Raw genomic sequence first — 13520 nt, 5'->3', positions numbered from 1 at the left:
GGGGGGAACGCGGGGGAACACAGTTCCCCCGGGTGAGGTACCGGGGCGCGGGGCACATGATGAAGCCCCGCCCCCTGCTTCTGGCCGCCCTGCTTCCAGCCCTCATTCAGCCAGGAGGAGGTCCTCCCCGCCTCTCCCCACCCCTGCCTGCCTGGGGCCAGGGAGGGCCTTCACAGGGCTTCCTTGCACTCCCGCTGGCCTTGCAGGTCCACTGCCGGGCCCCTCATGGGGCTCGGCAGTGGAGCTGCAAGGCCGGTGGTGGCGGCCGGGACCGTTGGGGGCGGGGTGTGGTGGCGTTGGCGGCCGGGACCGTTGGGGGCGGGGTGTGTGGCCTTATGACACATTTCTGGTGATGTCAGGAGGTGTGGCCTTATGACACATTTCTGGTGATGTCAGGAGGTGTGGCCTTATGACACACTTCCGGTGATGTCAGGGGGTGTGGCATATGCTAATGAGTTATGCTAATGAGTTCCCCTAGCTCTTTTTCTACGAAACGACCCCTGCTAGTCAGGAGAATAGGCATGAGCAGGCCCACCTTACATGACTGAATTTTAGACATGAAATACAATGACCAGCTAACTCAGTTGCTGAAAGGTACAGTCTGGGACAATGGAGAAGCCTAGAGAGAACTGGCCTAATCAATTGTCTTCCTGACTATTATTCTAAGCATTCTGACTTAATCAAGGTGCTCTGAGGCAGGATTCTCTATTGTCTTGCTTCACTCCTTTGAAAGTATCCAGGCCACATCAGCCTGTAACTGAAAGAAGGTTGTTCCAGAGGGTCGACGTGTTGGTCTGCAGTAGAACAACTAGATTCAAGACCAGTCACACCTTCGAGACCAACAAGGTTTTCGGGGTATAAGCCTTGGCTCTCAAAAGCTTGAAACTAACTGAATCTAATGGAACTCGAATCTAACTGATTCAAATCTAACTTAATTGAATCTAACTGAATTAGACTCGAATCTAACGGAATCTAACTCGATTCTAACTGACTCGAATCTAACTGAATTAAGTTTTCCTCCAAAGAGCTGACACCTTTCATCTCTTCTAAACTGTCTTTCTTCCTCCTCTCCTTATCAGGAAAGGCTTCTGCAGTGAAAGCCCCTCCCAGATACTCCTCCTCTCTGTCCCAAAGCCTCCCCCCTTCCTTAGTGTGAAGAAGTTCCCAAGGACCTAGGAATGCCTCCACTGCAACTCAACCAGAGGTCTGCCTCTGACTGCACCTGAAGTCTCCTCACCTCCTTACAAACCCAAGAAATCCAATATGTTTTATGCAGGGGTCATTTCCTGCATAGAGTCAAAGCTCCCTTCCTCAGGTATCCTCAGGTATCGGAGGAGGAGTAGGAGTTGGTTTTTATACCCCACTTTTCACTACCCGAAGGAGTCTCAGAGCGGCCTACAATCACCGTCCCTTCCTCTCCCCACAACAGACACCCTGTGAGGTAGGTGGGGCTGAGAGAATTCTGAGAGCTCTGTGACTGGCCCAAGGTCACCCGGCTAGCTTCAAGTGGAGAAGGAGTGGCGAATCAAAACTGGTTCTCCAGATTAGAGTCTGCTACTCTTAACCACTACACCAAACTGATGAAAGCCTTGACTCTCAACAGCTTGAATTCTGGAAATCTTGTCATTCTCCAAAGGTACTACTGGACCAGGATGGCTACCCACCTGAAACTTGCTCTATAAAGGTCAATCACACCTGTTATCCCACATACAATCTTCTCTGGAAGACTGAGCTCAGGGGACTGAGTTCTGCTGTTCTGAAGACGCTACTGAGAATGCTAATTGGCTAGGTATATATGATGTCATGAAACACCAACCCCCTCCCCACAGACAAATGACTGGTTTCTTTAAAAAGATGAACGTATACCCCATCTGATAGTTTAAACGTATAAGCATATAAAAACACAAACCAACCAACCAACAAAAAAAGGTGAACAATCCAGCCACCAGATGCATGGAAGGAGTGGAGAGACCAAACTGATGACAACATCAGTGTATCCTGCAGAAGCAGGTAAATAGGTTTGGAAAGCCGAGGGAAGGGAGCAGGGTTCTCCCCTGTGGGGCAAAAATCCAGCTGACTCCTGTTTTTACATACATTGGTATGTCCCCTTGATTCCCTAACACTGGGACAAAACTCATATGGCACAAACCAGCCAAAGATCAGTACAGTGAAATCCCGTTGATTTCAAGATGGCATGTGCTTAGCCCTTCCAGTGAAATTAGTGCCATGAAGAACTTCGTGGCACCTAGAAGGCTAACAGATTTATCATGGCATAGAAGCATATGGATCGGAATGCACTTCATCAGAGGCACAAAGAGTTTCCCCCAGTAACTTGGCAGATAAACACAAAAACATGGGAGAAAGACAGTAAATGTTGGGGTCATTAGGTCATGAAATGCAGAAGCACAGACTGTGATAATCCTATAGAAATGTACACATGTGCACAGTGACTACTTGCAGTATGTACAGGAACAATACAGGAACAATTGTGGCTCAGTGGAACACTACATGCATTGAAAGAGGAAGGTCCCAAACTCAATCCCTTTTATCTCCAGTGATAGACTTCAAGTAGCAGATGATCGGAAAGACCTGAAAGAGCTGTTGCCAATCAAAGTGGTGAGCTTGTTGGATCAATGGTCTAAGATGCTATAAGTCAGTTTCATAGCTTCAACAGGTGATAACACGATCATCCTAGCATTGTCATGAATTTTCAGCCTCAATTTTGTTGACATCAGTTTCTGCCCTCGGTCTGTGACCAGCCCAATTGCTCTGTCAAACTAAAGAATTCTAGAAAGCCTTAGTTGCAAGAGAGAGTGCAGGAAAGCCCTGATAGCCTTGACTTGTGTACTTGCCGGACAGTGGGGACAAGACTAGTCATATGCCTTTTATTCTCATGTTATGAAGTATATTTATTTGTCTTTCCAATTTCTACTCCGCATTCGAACTGAGTTCCCTGGGCCCTGACTTGCTTGCTAAACCCGGCCTTGCTCCATGTGCTTTTCATCTCCTGGATCGCGTTGGATTATTGCCTGGAATCTCTGCTTAGATCCCTGTTTGGCTCCATCAGACACCAATCCTTGACTCCAAACCCCTGGCTTGTGTGTACATGCAAGGTCTGCCTGGATCTTCAGATACCTGGATGCTTGGCTTCCCAGAAGATTTACCCATACGTAACAGACAGTCCCCCCCTCCCCACTGTCCTTTCCCTGTTTTTCTGCTTTCCCTCTATCTCTTGAGTTTACAACACTACAAAATATAAGTATTTTTCATGGATACTGAAAACAGCGGTATGTATTTCCAGCCCTCTTTACACGCTTGAATATTATTTGAATGTTTTCCACTCAAATAAATAATAGCTCTATATTATTTATATTATTGGCTGTTTGGGTATCTCGCAGTCCAGTTTCAATCTTTTTAATCTCCAGTTCAGTCAACATGCATACAGCGGATAGGGTTGCCAGGTCCCTCTTGGCCACCGGCAGGGGATGGGGGAGTACGGCTGCCAGACCCAGGTTGGGAAACTCATGGAGATTTGGAGGTGGAGCCTGGGGAAGACATGGACCTCAGTGGGGCACAATGCCGCAGAGTCCACCCTCCAAAGCAGCCATCAGCTCCAAGGGAACGGATCTCTGTAATTCCGGGGGATCCCCAGGTCCCACCTGGAGGTTGCCATCCCTAACAGCGAGAGTGAGAACAAGGGTGTTGGCCCCACCCTCTCACCTCAGTGTGACTGCTGGCTGGTAGACACAGCACCTTCATGCAGAGGAAATGTTTGTGCATGTGCTTCCTCCACGTCATCAGGAATGTTTGGAAAGCAGTGTCCCTGCTCACAAAGAGGCAGAGTATGTGTGGACACTTCCTCTGCAAATAAGTGCCATGATCACCAGCCAGGGAATGTGTGGAGGTGGCAGGTGGGGCTGACACACTTATGTTTTCTCCTACATTCTGCATGTTCTGCCAGTATGTGGAGGGGTCATGTGTGGAAGAAGAAGAGATTGGATATATACCCTGCCCTTCACTACCCAAGGGAGTCTCAGAGCGGCTTACAAACTCCTTTCCCTTCCCCTCCCCACAACAGACACCCTATGAGGTAGGCAAGGCTGAGAAAGCTCTCTGAGAACTGCTCTTTTCAAGAACACCTCTGACAGAACTATGGCTTGCCCAAGGTTATCCAGCAGCTGCGAGTGGAGGAGTGGGGAATCAAACCCAGCTCTCCCAGATTAGAGTCTGCGCACTTAACCCCTACACCAAACTGGCTCTCCACACCAAACTACATACATATTCAAGATGGCTTTCCTAGGCAGGCAATAGAGTTGCACTGTACTAAATGATTCACAAAGTTACATGGAAAAATTCTTAGGGACTGTGGTCTATACTACTGTGTATAGCTTGCTGAAACCAGGATCCTATTATGGTATTCTGCATCATTTATTGTGTCATGTTGATGCTGATGCTTTGCTTCAGGTGTTTTTAGACCTCTGGCTGGTTCCACAACATTAATCCTATTGCATTGTTTACTGAATGTCTAAATCCTATTGCATTGTTTACTGAATGTCAATTATATTGACTCACTCTGTATAATCCGCCTTGGGTCCAAATGAGAAAGGCGGACTACAAATATTGTAAATAAATATGACCCAAGTCTAGTATACAGATGTACAAACCATACGCAGTAACTCTAGGCTAGCTAACTGACACACCTGTTGTACACCAGAAAACCATTACCATAATCAAGGCCTAATTAGATACTATCAAACTTCATGGTGAATTCGAATTCATCCACTGCACAGAATCTCATTTCTTACTATTATTTATTATCACTATGAGTGATGTTTCTTTATCGGGTTGTGGTGAGACAGTAATTTGGGGCAATCCAAACAGTATTTCTCACCTGCAGGCTTCCCAGCAGTCTGAATAAAAACAAACACCATACAGGTAATAGAATATCTGAAATCTGATTCACAGAGAAACGTACTTTCTTGTTACTAAATGAGGGATCTGTCTGGCATCAAAGAGTAGACTCTCATTCCAGAGCATTTAAAAATAACCCAGAGAAATTGTACATCAGAATGAGAGCCAAAAGAATGAAAAGCTCATTAAAAGCTCCTAACTTCTGATGGTCTGTCCAAGTGCCATAATAGAATCCCCTTGCCTAGGATCTCTGATGGGAACGTTCGTTCATCACCAAGCCTTATCACTCTTGATAAAGTACAATCATTTGCTGCTTTTCCGAATCAGAACCTATTATCAGACTGGCTCTCATTCTTCTCCGTATCGAGACTCGGCGAACAATCTGCTAGTACATCCTGCTCTGTCTGTGTCCTGAGAGATTGCTTCCAACCCAAGGGAAGAGGGAAGAAAGCACCACAAAAGATCGATCGCAGCCCGTCCGTAGCGCAATTTGTGATGTGCTGCACAAACACGGCGAGATTTCTGAGGCAAAGGCTGATCCTGCAAATCTAGATTGTTTCTTAAAGGTAGAAGGGATGAACTGTCACTGGAACGTTAAAAAAGATAATTTCATTTCAGAAATGCGCAACACATTCCGACAGCGCTCACTCACTGCCTTGCCAGGTTTTACACCTGAGCTTCTGCTAACATTAGCTGTGATTCAACCAAGCTTAACCACAACAGCGTTGTCCGTCACACTTCTTCCAGGGTTAATATTTTATTTTTATGGTCTGGAAGGGGAGGAGGCCATGATGTACTGTCAGCAAACACGTTGCAAATGGAACATTATTTGATTTTCAGAGCTGTGCATCTCAGATAGGGCCCTGCAGTTTCTCTTTCAGTAGGGATTCCTTCTATCGCACAGCCTAATTAGCATCTGCCATCCACTGTGGTAGATGTCTCTCACCTGGATGATCCAGGGTATCCACATCTCATCAGGCCCAGGCTATCCACATCTTGGAAGCTAAACAGGGCAGGCCCTGTTTAGTATTTGGATGGGAGCAGGGCCGGCTCACTCACTAGGCGAACTAGGCAATCGCCTAGAGCGGGAGGGCCCTTAGGGGCGCCAAACTGCACCTGGCCCCGTACTCTGGGAGTTTCTTGATTATTTGTGTTTTTCATTCTTCCTAAAATGCATTTATTTTTGAAAATTGGTGGACGCATGGGGGGGGGAGGGATCCTCGCCTAGGGTGCAAAATAAGCTGGGGCCGGTCCTGGATGGGAGACCAGCAAGGAAGTCCAGAGCTGCTTTGTAAAGAAGGCAGGCAATGGCAAACCACCTCCGAACGACTCTTGCCTTAAAAGCCCTAATGGGTCACCATAAGTCAGCTGCGATTTCTCCACCGCCACTGTGGTAGCTATAATTGGCAATTAGCCACAACTAAATGGAAATTCCAAGTTCCAAGACAGTATATCTTGGAATATCAGTTGCTATCTGGAACAACAGCAGGTGAAGTCTTCTTCACATAATGTATAATTGACCTGTGGAACTCACTGCCTCATACTGTGGTAGTAGAAAAGAGCAAGAGTCTAGTAGCACCTTAAAGGCTAACAACATTTGTGGCAAGGTAGGAGCTTTCATGAGTCACTGCACACTTCTTCAGATACAGCTAGAATGTGAGTCCATTTGCCCTCATATCTTGGAGAGTGGGAAATGACAGATGCCGAATGACAATAGCAGGCACATGGCAATAGCAGGAGTGATTGGATTAGGTGATATATGCAGAGGGATAGTAGGAGTGGAGAAATCAGCATTGCTAATGAGACAGGAGACCTAGGTCTCAGTTCAGTCCAGGAGGATGCATTGTCTTGAGCTCCATTATCAGTTGCAATTCAGTGGTCTCTCTTATCTCCCTCTGAAATTCCTTTGCAAGAGAACTGCTATTAGGCCAGCAACAGAACATCCTGGAAAGTTAAACTGTTCCCCCACTGTGGTTCAGAGGTCTTTCAAAGGGAATTAGTCAAATTCATGGAGTTACTAGCCATGATAAGCTAAGCAGAACCTCCATGTTCAGAGGCGATAAACCACTAAAAACAGTTACTGGGAGGGGCAACGACAGGGGAGGTTTCTTGCCTTTGTGCCTTAGTATGGGCTTCCTGGGGTCATCTGATTGGCCACTGTGGGAAACAAGATGCCAGATTAGATGGAAGTTTTGCTTGATCCAGCTGTGTATTGCTTAAAGGATAAGAAGAAGGCATAAGAATTTATTCCAGACACTAACATTTCTGGGATTGATCCTGTTTGACAGTAGAGCCGCCAAGGGCAAACTTAATTCATTAATTAAGATTCAAAGCCAACCTCCTTCAGGAATAAAAGGGCAAACGCCAGCTTGTTTTGGCTGCTTCAAAGAAGGCTGATTACCATTAATGGCATTCAGGGCAAATTATAGGCCAGCTTTTCTATTATTAAATCAAAAGAGTATTTTACAGCAGCATTCAGAAAATCAGCTTCTAACCAACAGCTACCATTCTTACTGAAAGGGGAAAAAAGGATTTCATTTCTTTTTTAATTTCAAGGGAGAAATCCCCAAATAAGTCAATAAACAATCCCTTATGGCAAGGAATCAAATCCAGCAAACTAAAAAAAACACACACACATTAACCAAAGAGTTTCACTGGGAAACAACAGAGACACAGGCAAGAAAAGCAAAACAAGCATTCAGCCCACAAGTTAAACGACTCAAAGTCATTGATCTTCTAGACTTACCAAGAGACTTCTGCCATCTTTATAGGGAAGCTTGCAGACCAAAATAGATGAAGGGAAATCCATAAAAGGATCTCCTACACTTCTAAAAACTGTCATATAACAACCACAGAAATTGTCAGATGGGGGTTGGGGGATAAGTAGGTATTTGTGTGTATGTCTGTGTATGTGTGCTTGCACGCCTGGAAGTCATGGTGACTTCTGGTGAACCCTACTGGGGGCTTGGACATTTTTCAGAGAGGTGGCTTGATAGCCTGCCTCTGCATTCCGAGCCCTGGTACTCCTTGGAGGTCTCCCTTCCAAGTACTTGCCAGGGTCAGCCCTGCTTAGCTTCAGAGATCTGATGAGATCGGGCTGGCCTGGGCTATCCAGGTCAGGGCTTTTTGGTGCCGTTTTCATGATCTCTATTATCACTCTGGTTCTATTATTTGCAACACTGGGGGAAACAGATTGATACCTGCCAAGAAAATTCTTTAGATTTAGCCAGAGGTCATTTCGGGGGGGAACACGGAGGAACGCAGTTCCCCCGGGTGAGGTGCAGGGGGGCGGGGTACATGACGAAGCCCCGCCCCCTGCTTCCGGCCGCCCCGCTTCCAGCCCTCATTCAGCCAGGAGGAGGCAGGAGAAGAGGGAGGGTAAGTTGCTTCCTCCCCGCCTCTCCCCACCCCTGCCTGCCTGGGGCCAGGGAGGGCCTTGGCGGGGCTTCCTCGCACTCCCGCTGGCCTTGCAGGTCCACCGCTGGGCCCCTGATGTCAGGGTGTGTGGCATATGCTAATGAGTTATGCTAATGAGTTCCCCCAGCTCTTTTTCTACGAATTGACCCCTGAATTTAGCCATAGGAAAACTGGCCTGTAATTTGCTCCGAATGTCTAATTATTATTTTTTTGTTAAATGGTAACCAGCCTGCTTTGAGATACCTGTTTGGTCCCACCCCCACCCCCAAGGACGCAGCCCCAGTTGGAGGATGAACTGAGATCATAAAAACAGCCAAAGGGCATTTAAAAAACCACTACTCCTCTGTGACATGGATCCAGTTTCATGGGTCAAATCCTCATGTAGTGGTCATTTACAGTTTTTGAAAGCGCAAAAGATCTATTCATGGATCTCTCATCCTCGTGACTAGTCTTGGCCTTTAGTTAGCTGAGTAATAACACAGGAGGATGATGGACAATTTGCTCCGACATGACAACAGACTTCTAATGACAAAACAGGACCAAGATCTGGAGACCTACCATCATGAGAGTGTTAACCTCTACAAAGAAAGGCGGAATATAAATATTTTCAACAAATACTCAAACACTGATAGACCTGTTCTCCATGAATTCGTCAAGCCCCCTTCTAAAGCTGCGTAAGCCACTGGTCATTGCCAGGTCTTGTGGCAGTGAACTGCATAAGATAAATGATGCGCTGTGTGAAGAAATGCTTCGTATTGCCTTTCTTCAACCAACTACCAATCTGTTTCACTGACTGACCCCAAAATCTAGTTTTATGCAAAAAGGGAGAGAAACAAAACCTCATTGAGCTATCTCCACACCTGGAAAAAAAGAAGGGATTTCTTCAGAAAGAAAGTGCAAACACTGACCTGTAATGAGTTCCCGCACTTCCATATCATTTGTCTTCCGCAGTAACCTGATCAAAGCTGGGATCCCATCACAGTTCTTTATCGCCACCTTGTTCTCATTATCCTTTCCGTAGGAGATATTTCGGAGAGCCCCACAAGCTTTGCGGTGCACCTCTGGCTTTGGGTGGTCTAGCAGGCCGACCAGGATTGGAATCCCTTTGAGGTGCCTCACGTCCTTCTTAATTTTATCATTCTCGTAGCACAGATGCTGAAGATACGCAGCCGCATTGGACTTGACTGGGTCGATGGGGTGACTGAGCATAGCGATAACTTCGGGGAGGTCAGGGTCCCGCCACCTGGGATCTTTCCGGATGCTGTCAATGGAAGGAGAACGCTTGCCTAGGCGGTCAATGCTGGCCATGCTCCCCCTCTCTGGCTGTGCCAATGGCGCCGCGTAACTACCGTGCAGGTATGGGATCCTCTCGTCGACAATCTCAGACTCAATTGGATCATCATAGCCCCTGTTGGGAGACCAATAAGCACTGGATCATATTCCCACTTAATAAAAAGGGGGGGGAACTGGCTACGTATCATGTAGGTTGCGCTTTTGAATGTTCTGTGCCAGGACAGCCAATCAGGAAGGATTGGAGGACTGTGGGGGCAACCCTAATTATATATGGTAATATTAGGGTAATCCAGATTTGGGTCCTAAATCAGCTCTGAAGGAAAGAGAATTATATTTTCATTGCCAGCTGTTATGCCAATAAAGGTTTCTGTTCTGTTCTGTTCATTGCCAGCAGTCTATAATAATGGGAAGGTATTCATATCTACATTGGCGGAGTATGAACTGTACAACTGAACACAAGTACCAGAACTAAACTTGGGCCAGATCAAGGGAACATGGGACACTTTGAAATGAGGTGTTGGAGGAGAGTTTTATGGACACCGTGGACATTAAAAAAAAAAAGTGGGTTCTAGATCAAATCATGCCTGAATTCTCTCCCTAGAAGCTAAAATGACCAAATTGAGGTTATCGTATTTTGGTCACATTATGAGACGAAAGAGTCACTGGAAAAGACAATAATGCTAGGAGAAGTTGAAGGCAGCAGGAACAGAGTAAGACCCAACATTAGATGGACTGACTGAATCAAGGAAGCCCCGGCCCTCAGTTTGCAAAGACCTGAGCAAGGTTGTTAATGACAGGACATATTCGGAGGTCATTAATTCACAGAGTCGCCATACGTTGGAAGCAACTTGAGAACACGTAACACACACAGAGGACACTTTGTAAGGTAAAGGTAAAGGTTCCCTTGCTCGAAAGCCAGACGAATCCGACTCTAGGGTTGTGGTGCTCATCTCCGTTCCAAAGCCGAAGAGCCAGCGCTGTCCAAAGACATTTCCGTGGTCATGTGGCCGGCATGACTAAACACCAAGTCGCACGGAACGCTGTTACCTTCCCACCGAAGTGGTACCTATTTATCTACTTGCAATTTCTTGCTTTCAATTCGAACTGCTAGGTTGGCAGGATCTGGAACTAGAGACGGGAGCTCACTCCGTCATGCGGCACACTCGGGTCTCGAACTGCTGAACTACCGACCTTCCACAGCCTGCAGTTCAGCGTCTTAACCACTTGAGCCACCATAAAGAAGAAGACAGCCACCAATGGGTTGAAATTGCTATAAGTCTTCTAAGATCGGCGTGTATGTGTGTTTGTGTGTGTGTGTATGTGTGTATTAAGCAGCGCAAGCATCATGGTCCCCCATCCCCTGTTTCAGATTGCACAAGAGTATCCCTCAGAAACCCTTTTCTCTCTGTTTTAGTAAGTTGGTAAGATGATGTTCTATGAATGTCCAAGAGAGTCCTCAGCCTCATTTGGCCACAACTGTCATTTAAAGTAATAGATTCTCACAATCCCTGTGATTTTGTTTCACACTGACATTATAGCCGATGTGATACCATGATGCAGTCATAACTAAATCATGTGGGCCAACCAAAGAAAAGTGGATCAAATGAAAGCACAGGGAAACGAAACCAGATAAAACAAAAAGGAAAACTACTGGCAAGGGGAACAGAATTGCCACACACTTGAGACCACCATGAATGACAGAACACTGCTGGAAAGGACAACTTTTCAACACTTGTGAAAATGATCATAAAATGAGGGATGCAGTTCTGGTTCAGCCCCAATTCCTTCTTCCACTTGGCAAGATCGACAGAGGGGATAAGAGGGTTATTCCTGCGGAAAGCCCCACCACACTCCAGACTTCACAGCTGTGCCAACTCATTGTGAATTCTGCAATTTTAATTTTTTTTGCAAGTCACAATATCACCAGTAAAGAAAGAGGACACAGAGAAAGAGACATTCAGAGGGGAATTCCTCCCCCCTTATTGCCATTTTTGCCAGTCAAGCTAATCATTTGAACTATGGAAACTAAGGTCATATTAACCATTTTTTAAAAAGGAAAGACACTGAATAACCATTATGAAATATTACCAAAGTCAGGCAGAGGGAAATGTAGACCATGAATCGAGGATGGAATGCTATGTCCCATTCCTAAGCACTCAAGTGCCTGTCCACATTGCCACCAACACTACAACTCCTGACATTAATGCCTGAAAAGTGGAGTCTAATGTTGTTTTTAGGGAAGTGCTAATTTAAACTGAGTAATGTCGAAGTCAGAGACGGGATTTGGAGAATAATGGGGGGAGGGGGCAAGTCTACTGACCTCAATTTCTCTGTTGTCTCAATACCTAAAGTTATTCATTTAGGATGTTAGTCCTAAATAGGAAGCTACCTTATCTGGGTCAGATCATTGGTCCTTCTAACCTTCTAACCTTCTAACCTTCTACTATTTTTGACAGCCACATCCAGGCAAAAGTCTTCTCAACCAATGATGTCTAAGAGTCTTGGAGATGCCAGGGATTGAACCAGGGATGTTCCCTATGGAAAGCCAATGCACTACCACGGAGGTGCTGCCCATTCTCCTGATAATTTTAGCCGCACTCTCATTGGGCACTCTCATAGCCCATCCCCATTGGGGCATTCTCTGCCCACTCTGAGAGCCAGTTTAGTGTAGTGGTTAAGAGCGGCAGGACTCTAATCTGAAGAACCAGGTTTGGTTCCCCACTCCTCCTCCACATGAAGCCAGTTGGGTGACCTTGGGCCAGTCACAGTTCTCTCAGAGCTCTCTCAGCCCCACCTACCTCACAGGGTATCTGTTGTGGGGAGAGGAAGGGAAGGTGCTTGTAAGCTGTTCCCAGACGTCTTTGGGTAGTGAAGGGCGGGGTATAAAACCAACTGCTCTTCTTCTATGCTTCTAAGCAGCTTCCAAGCTGTCTGCTCCTTTGCCATCTATGACTCTCTTTTAGAGGCTACCTGGGAGTTCCCTGATTATCCCTTGCTTTCAAATTAATTCAGCTCCTGATTAGTTCCCTCTAAGTAGCTTGTCCCTTGCTTTTAAATTAATTCAGCTCCTGATTAGTTCCCTGACCAGCTGAAGAGCTGGGAAGAAGTACCGGACATTCTTCTACCGAACCACCCCCGGCCAGGTTCTGCAAATGCGAAACAGACCAATGACTATGCTGAGGAAAGAAAGGAAACAGATGGGAAGAAGTACCGGACATTCTTCTACCGAACCACCCCCGGCCAGGTTCTGCAAATGCGAACATTGCCAATGACTATGCTGAGGAAAGAAAGGAAACAGACGCAGCTGTAGGGGCTGAAAAGGAGGACGGAATCCTGGCACCCCCCCCAAGGGCCTCCTAATTGCATCCCAACTGATTTACCTTTTAATTTTAACTGTAAGTAGCTTTTCCTGGTCATCTGCGGGGGAGCCATTAGAGCTAAAGGGCAGTCTATAAACAAACAAGCAAACAGCCCTACTAATTCCCCATGCATTTATTGACGCATCCTCCCAATATGGCCACGGTGGCTTAGAGGTTAAGACGCTGAGCTGCAGACCGGAAGGTCAGTAGCTCGGCACTTCGAGACCTGAGTGCCGCGTGACGGAGTGAGCTCCCGTCTCTAGTCCCAGCTCCTGCCAACCTAGCAGTTCGAAAGCAAGAAACTGCAAGTAGATAAATAGGTACTGCTTCGGTGGGAATGTAACAGCGTTCTGTGCACCTTGGCGTCTAGTCATGCTGGCCACATGACCACGGAGAAGTCTTCGGACAGCGCTGGCTCGTCGGCTTGGAAATGGAGATGAGCACCACCCCCCAGAGTCGGATTCGACTAGCTTTCACGCAAGGGAAATCTTTACTTTTACCTCCCATTCATGTGTATAGCGGGGGTGGTGAGAAATGGAG

At 46.5% G+C, this 13520-nt stretch overlaps 1 protein-coding gene across 1 annotated transcript in view; it reads right to left on the bottom strand.

Annotated features, from left to right (window-relative positions):
• Positions 1-13520, bottom strand: part of ARVCF (armadillo repeat gene deleted in velocardiofacial syndrome) — a 249860-nt gene that overhangs the window by 176490 nt on the left and 59850 nt on the right. Inside the window, exon 3 of the mRNA XM_015410114.1 lies at positions 9237-9736. Within this exon, the coding sequence (XP_015265600.1) occupies positions 9237-9736 (500 nt within the window). The remainder of the gene's footprint in view (positions 1-9236; positions 9737-13520) is intronic.

Source organism: Gekko japonicus, unplaced genomic scaffold (assembly GCF_001447785.1).
Source record: "Gekko japonicus isolate JY-2015 unplaced genomic scaffold, Gekko_japonicus_V1.1 scaffold490, whole genome shotgun sequence".
In the NCBI taxonomy this organism is placed as follows: domain Eukaryota; kingdom Metazoa; phylum Chordata; class Lepidosauria; order Squamata; family Gekkonidae; genus Gekko; species Gekko japonicus.
The sequence above is the reverse complement of the archived record's forward strand: the minus strand, read 5'-3'. Positions and strand labels throughout refer to the sequence as shown.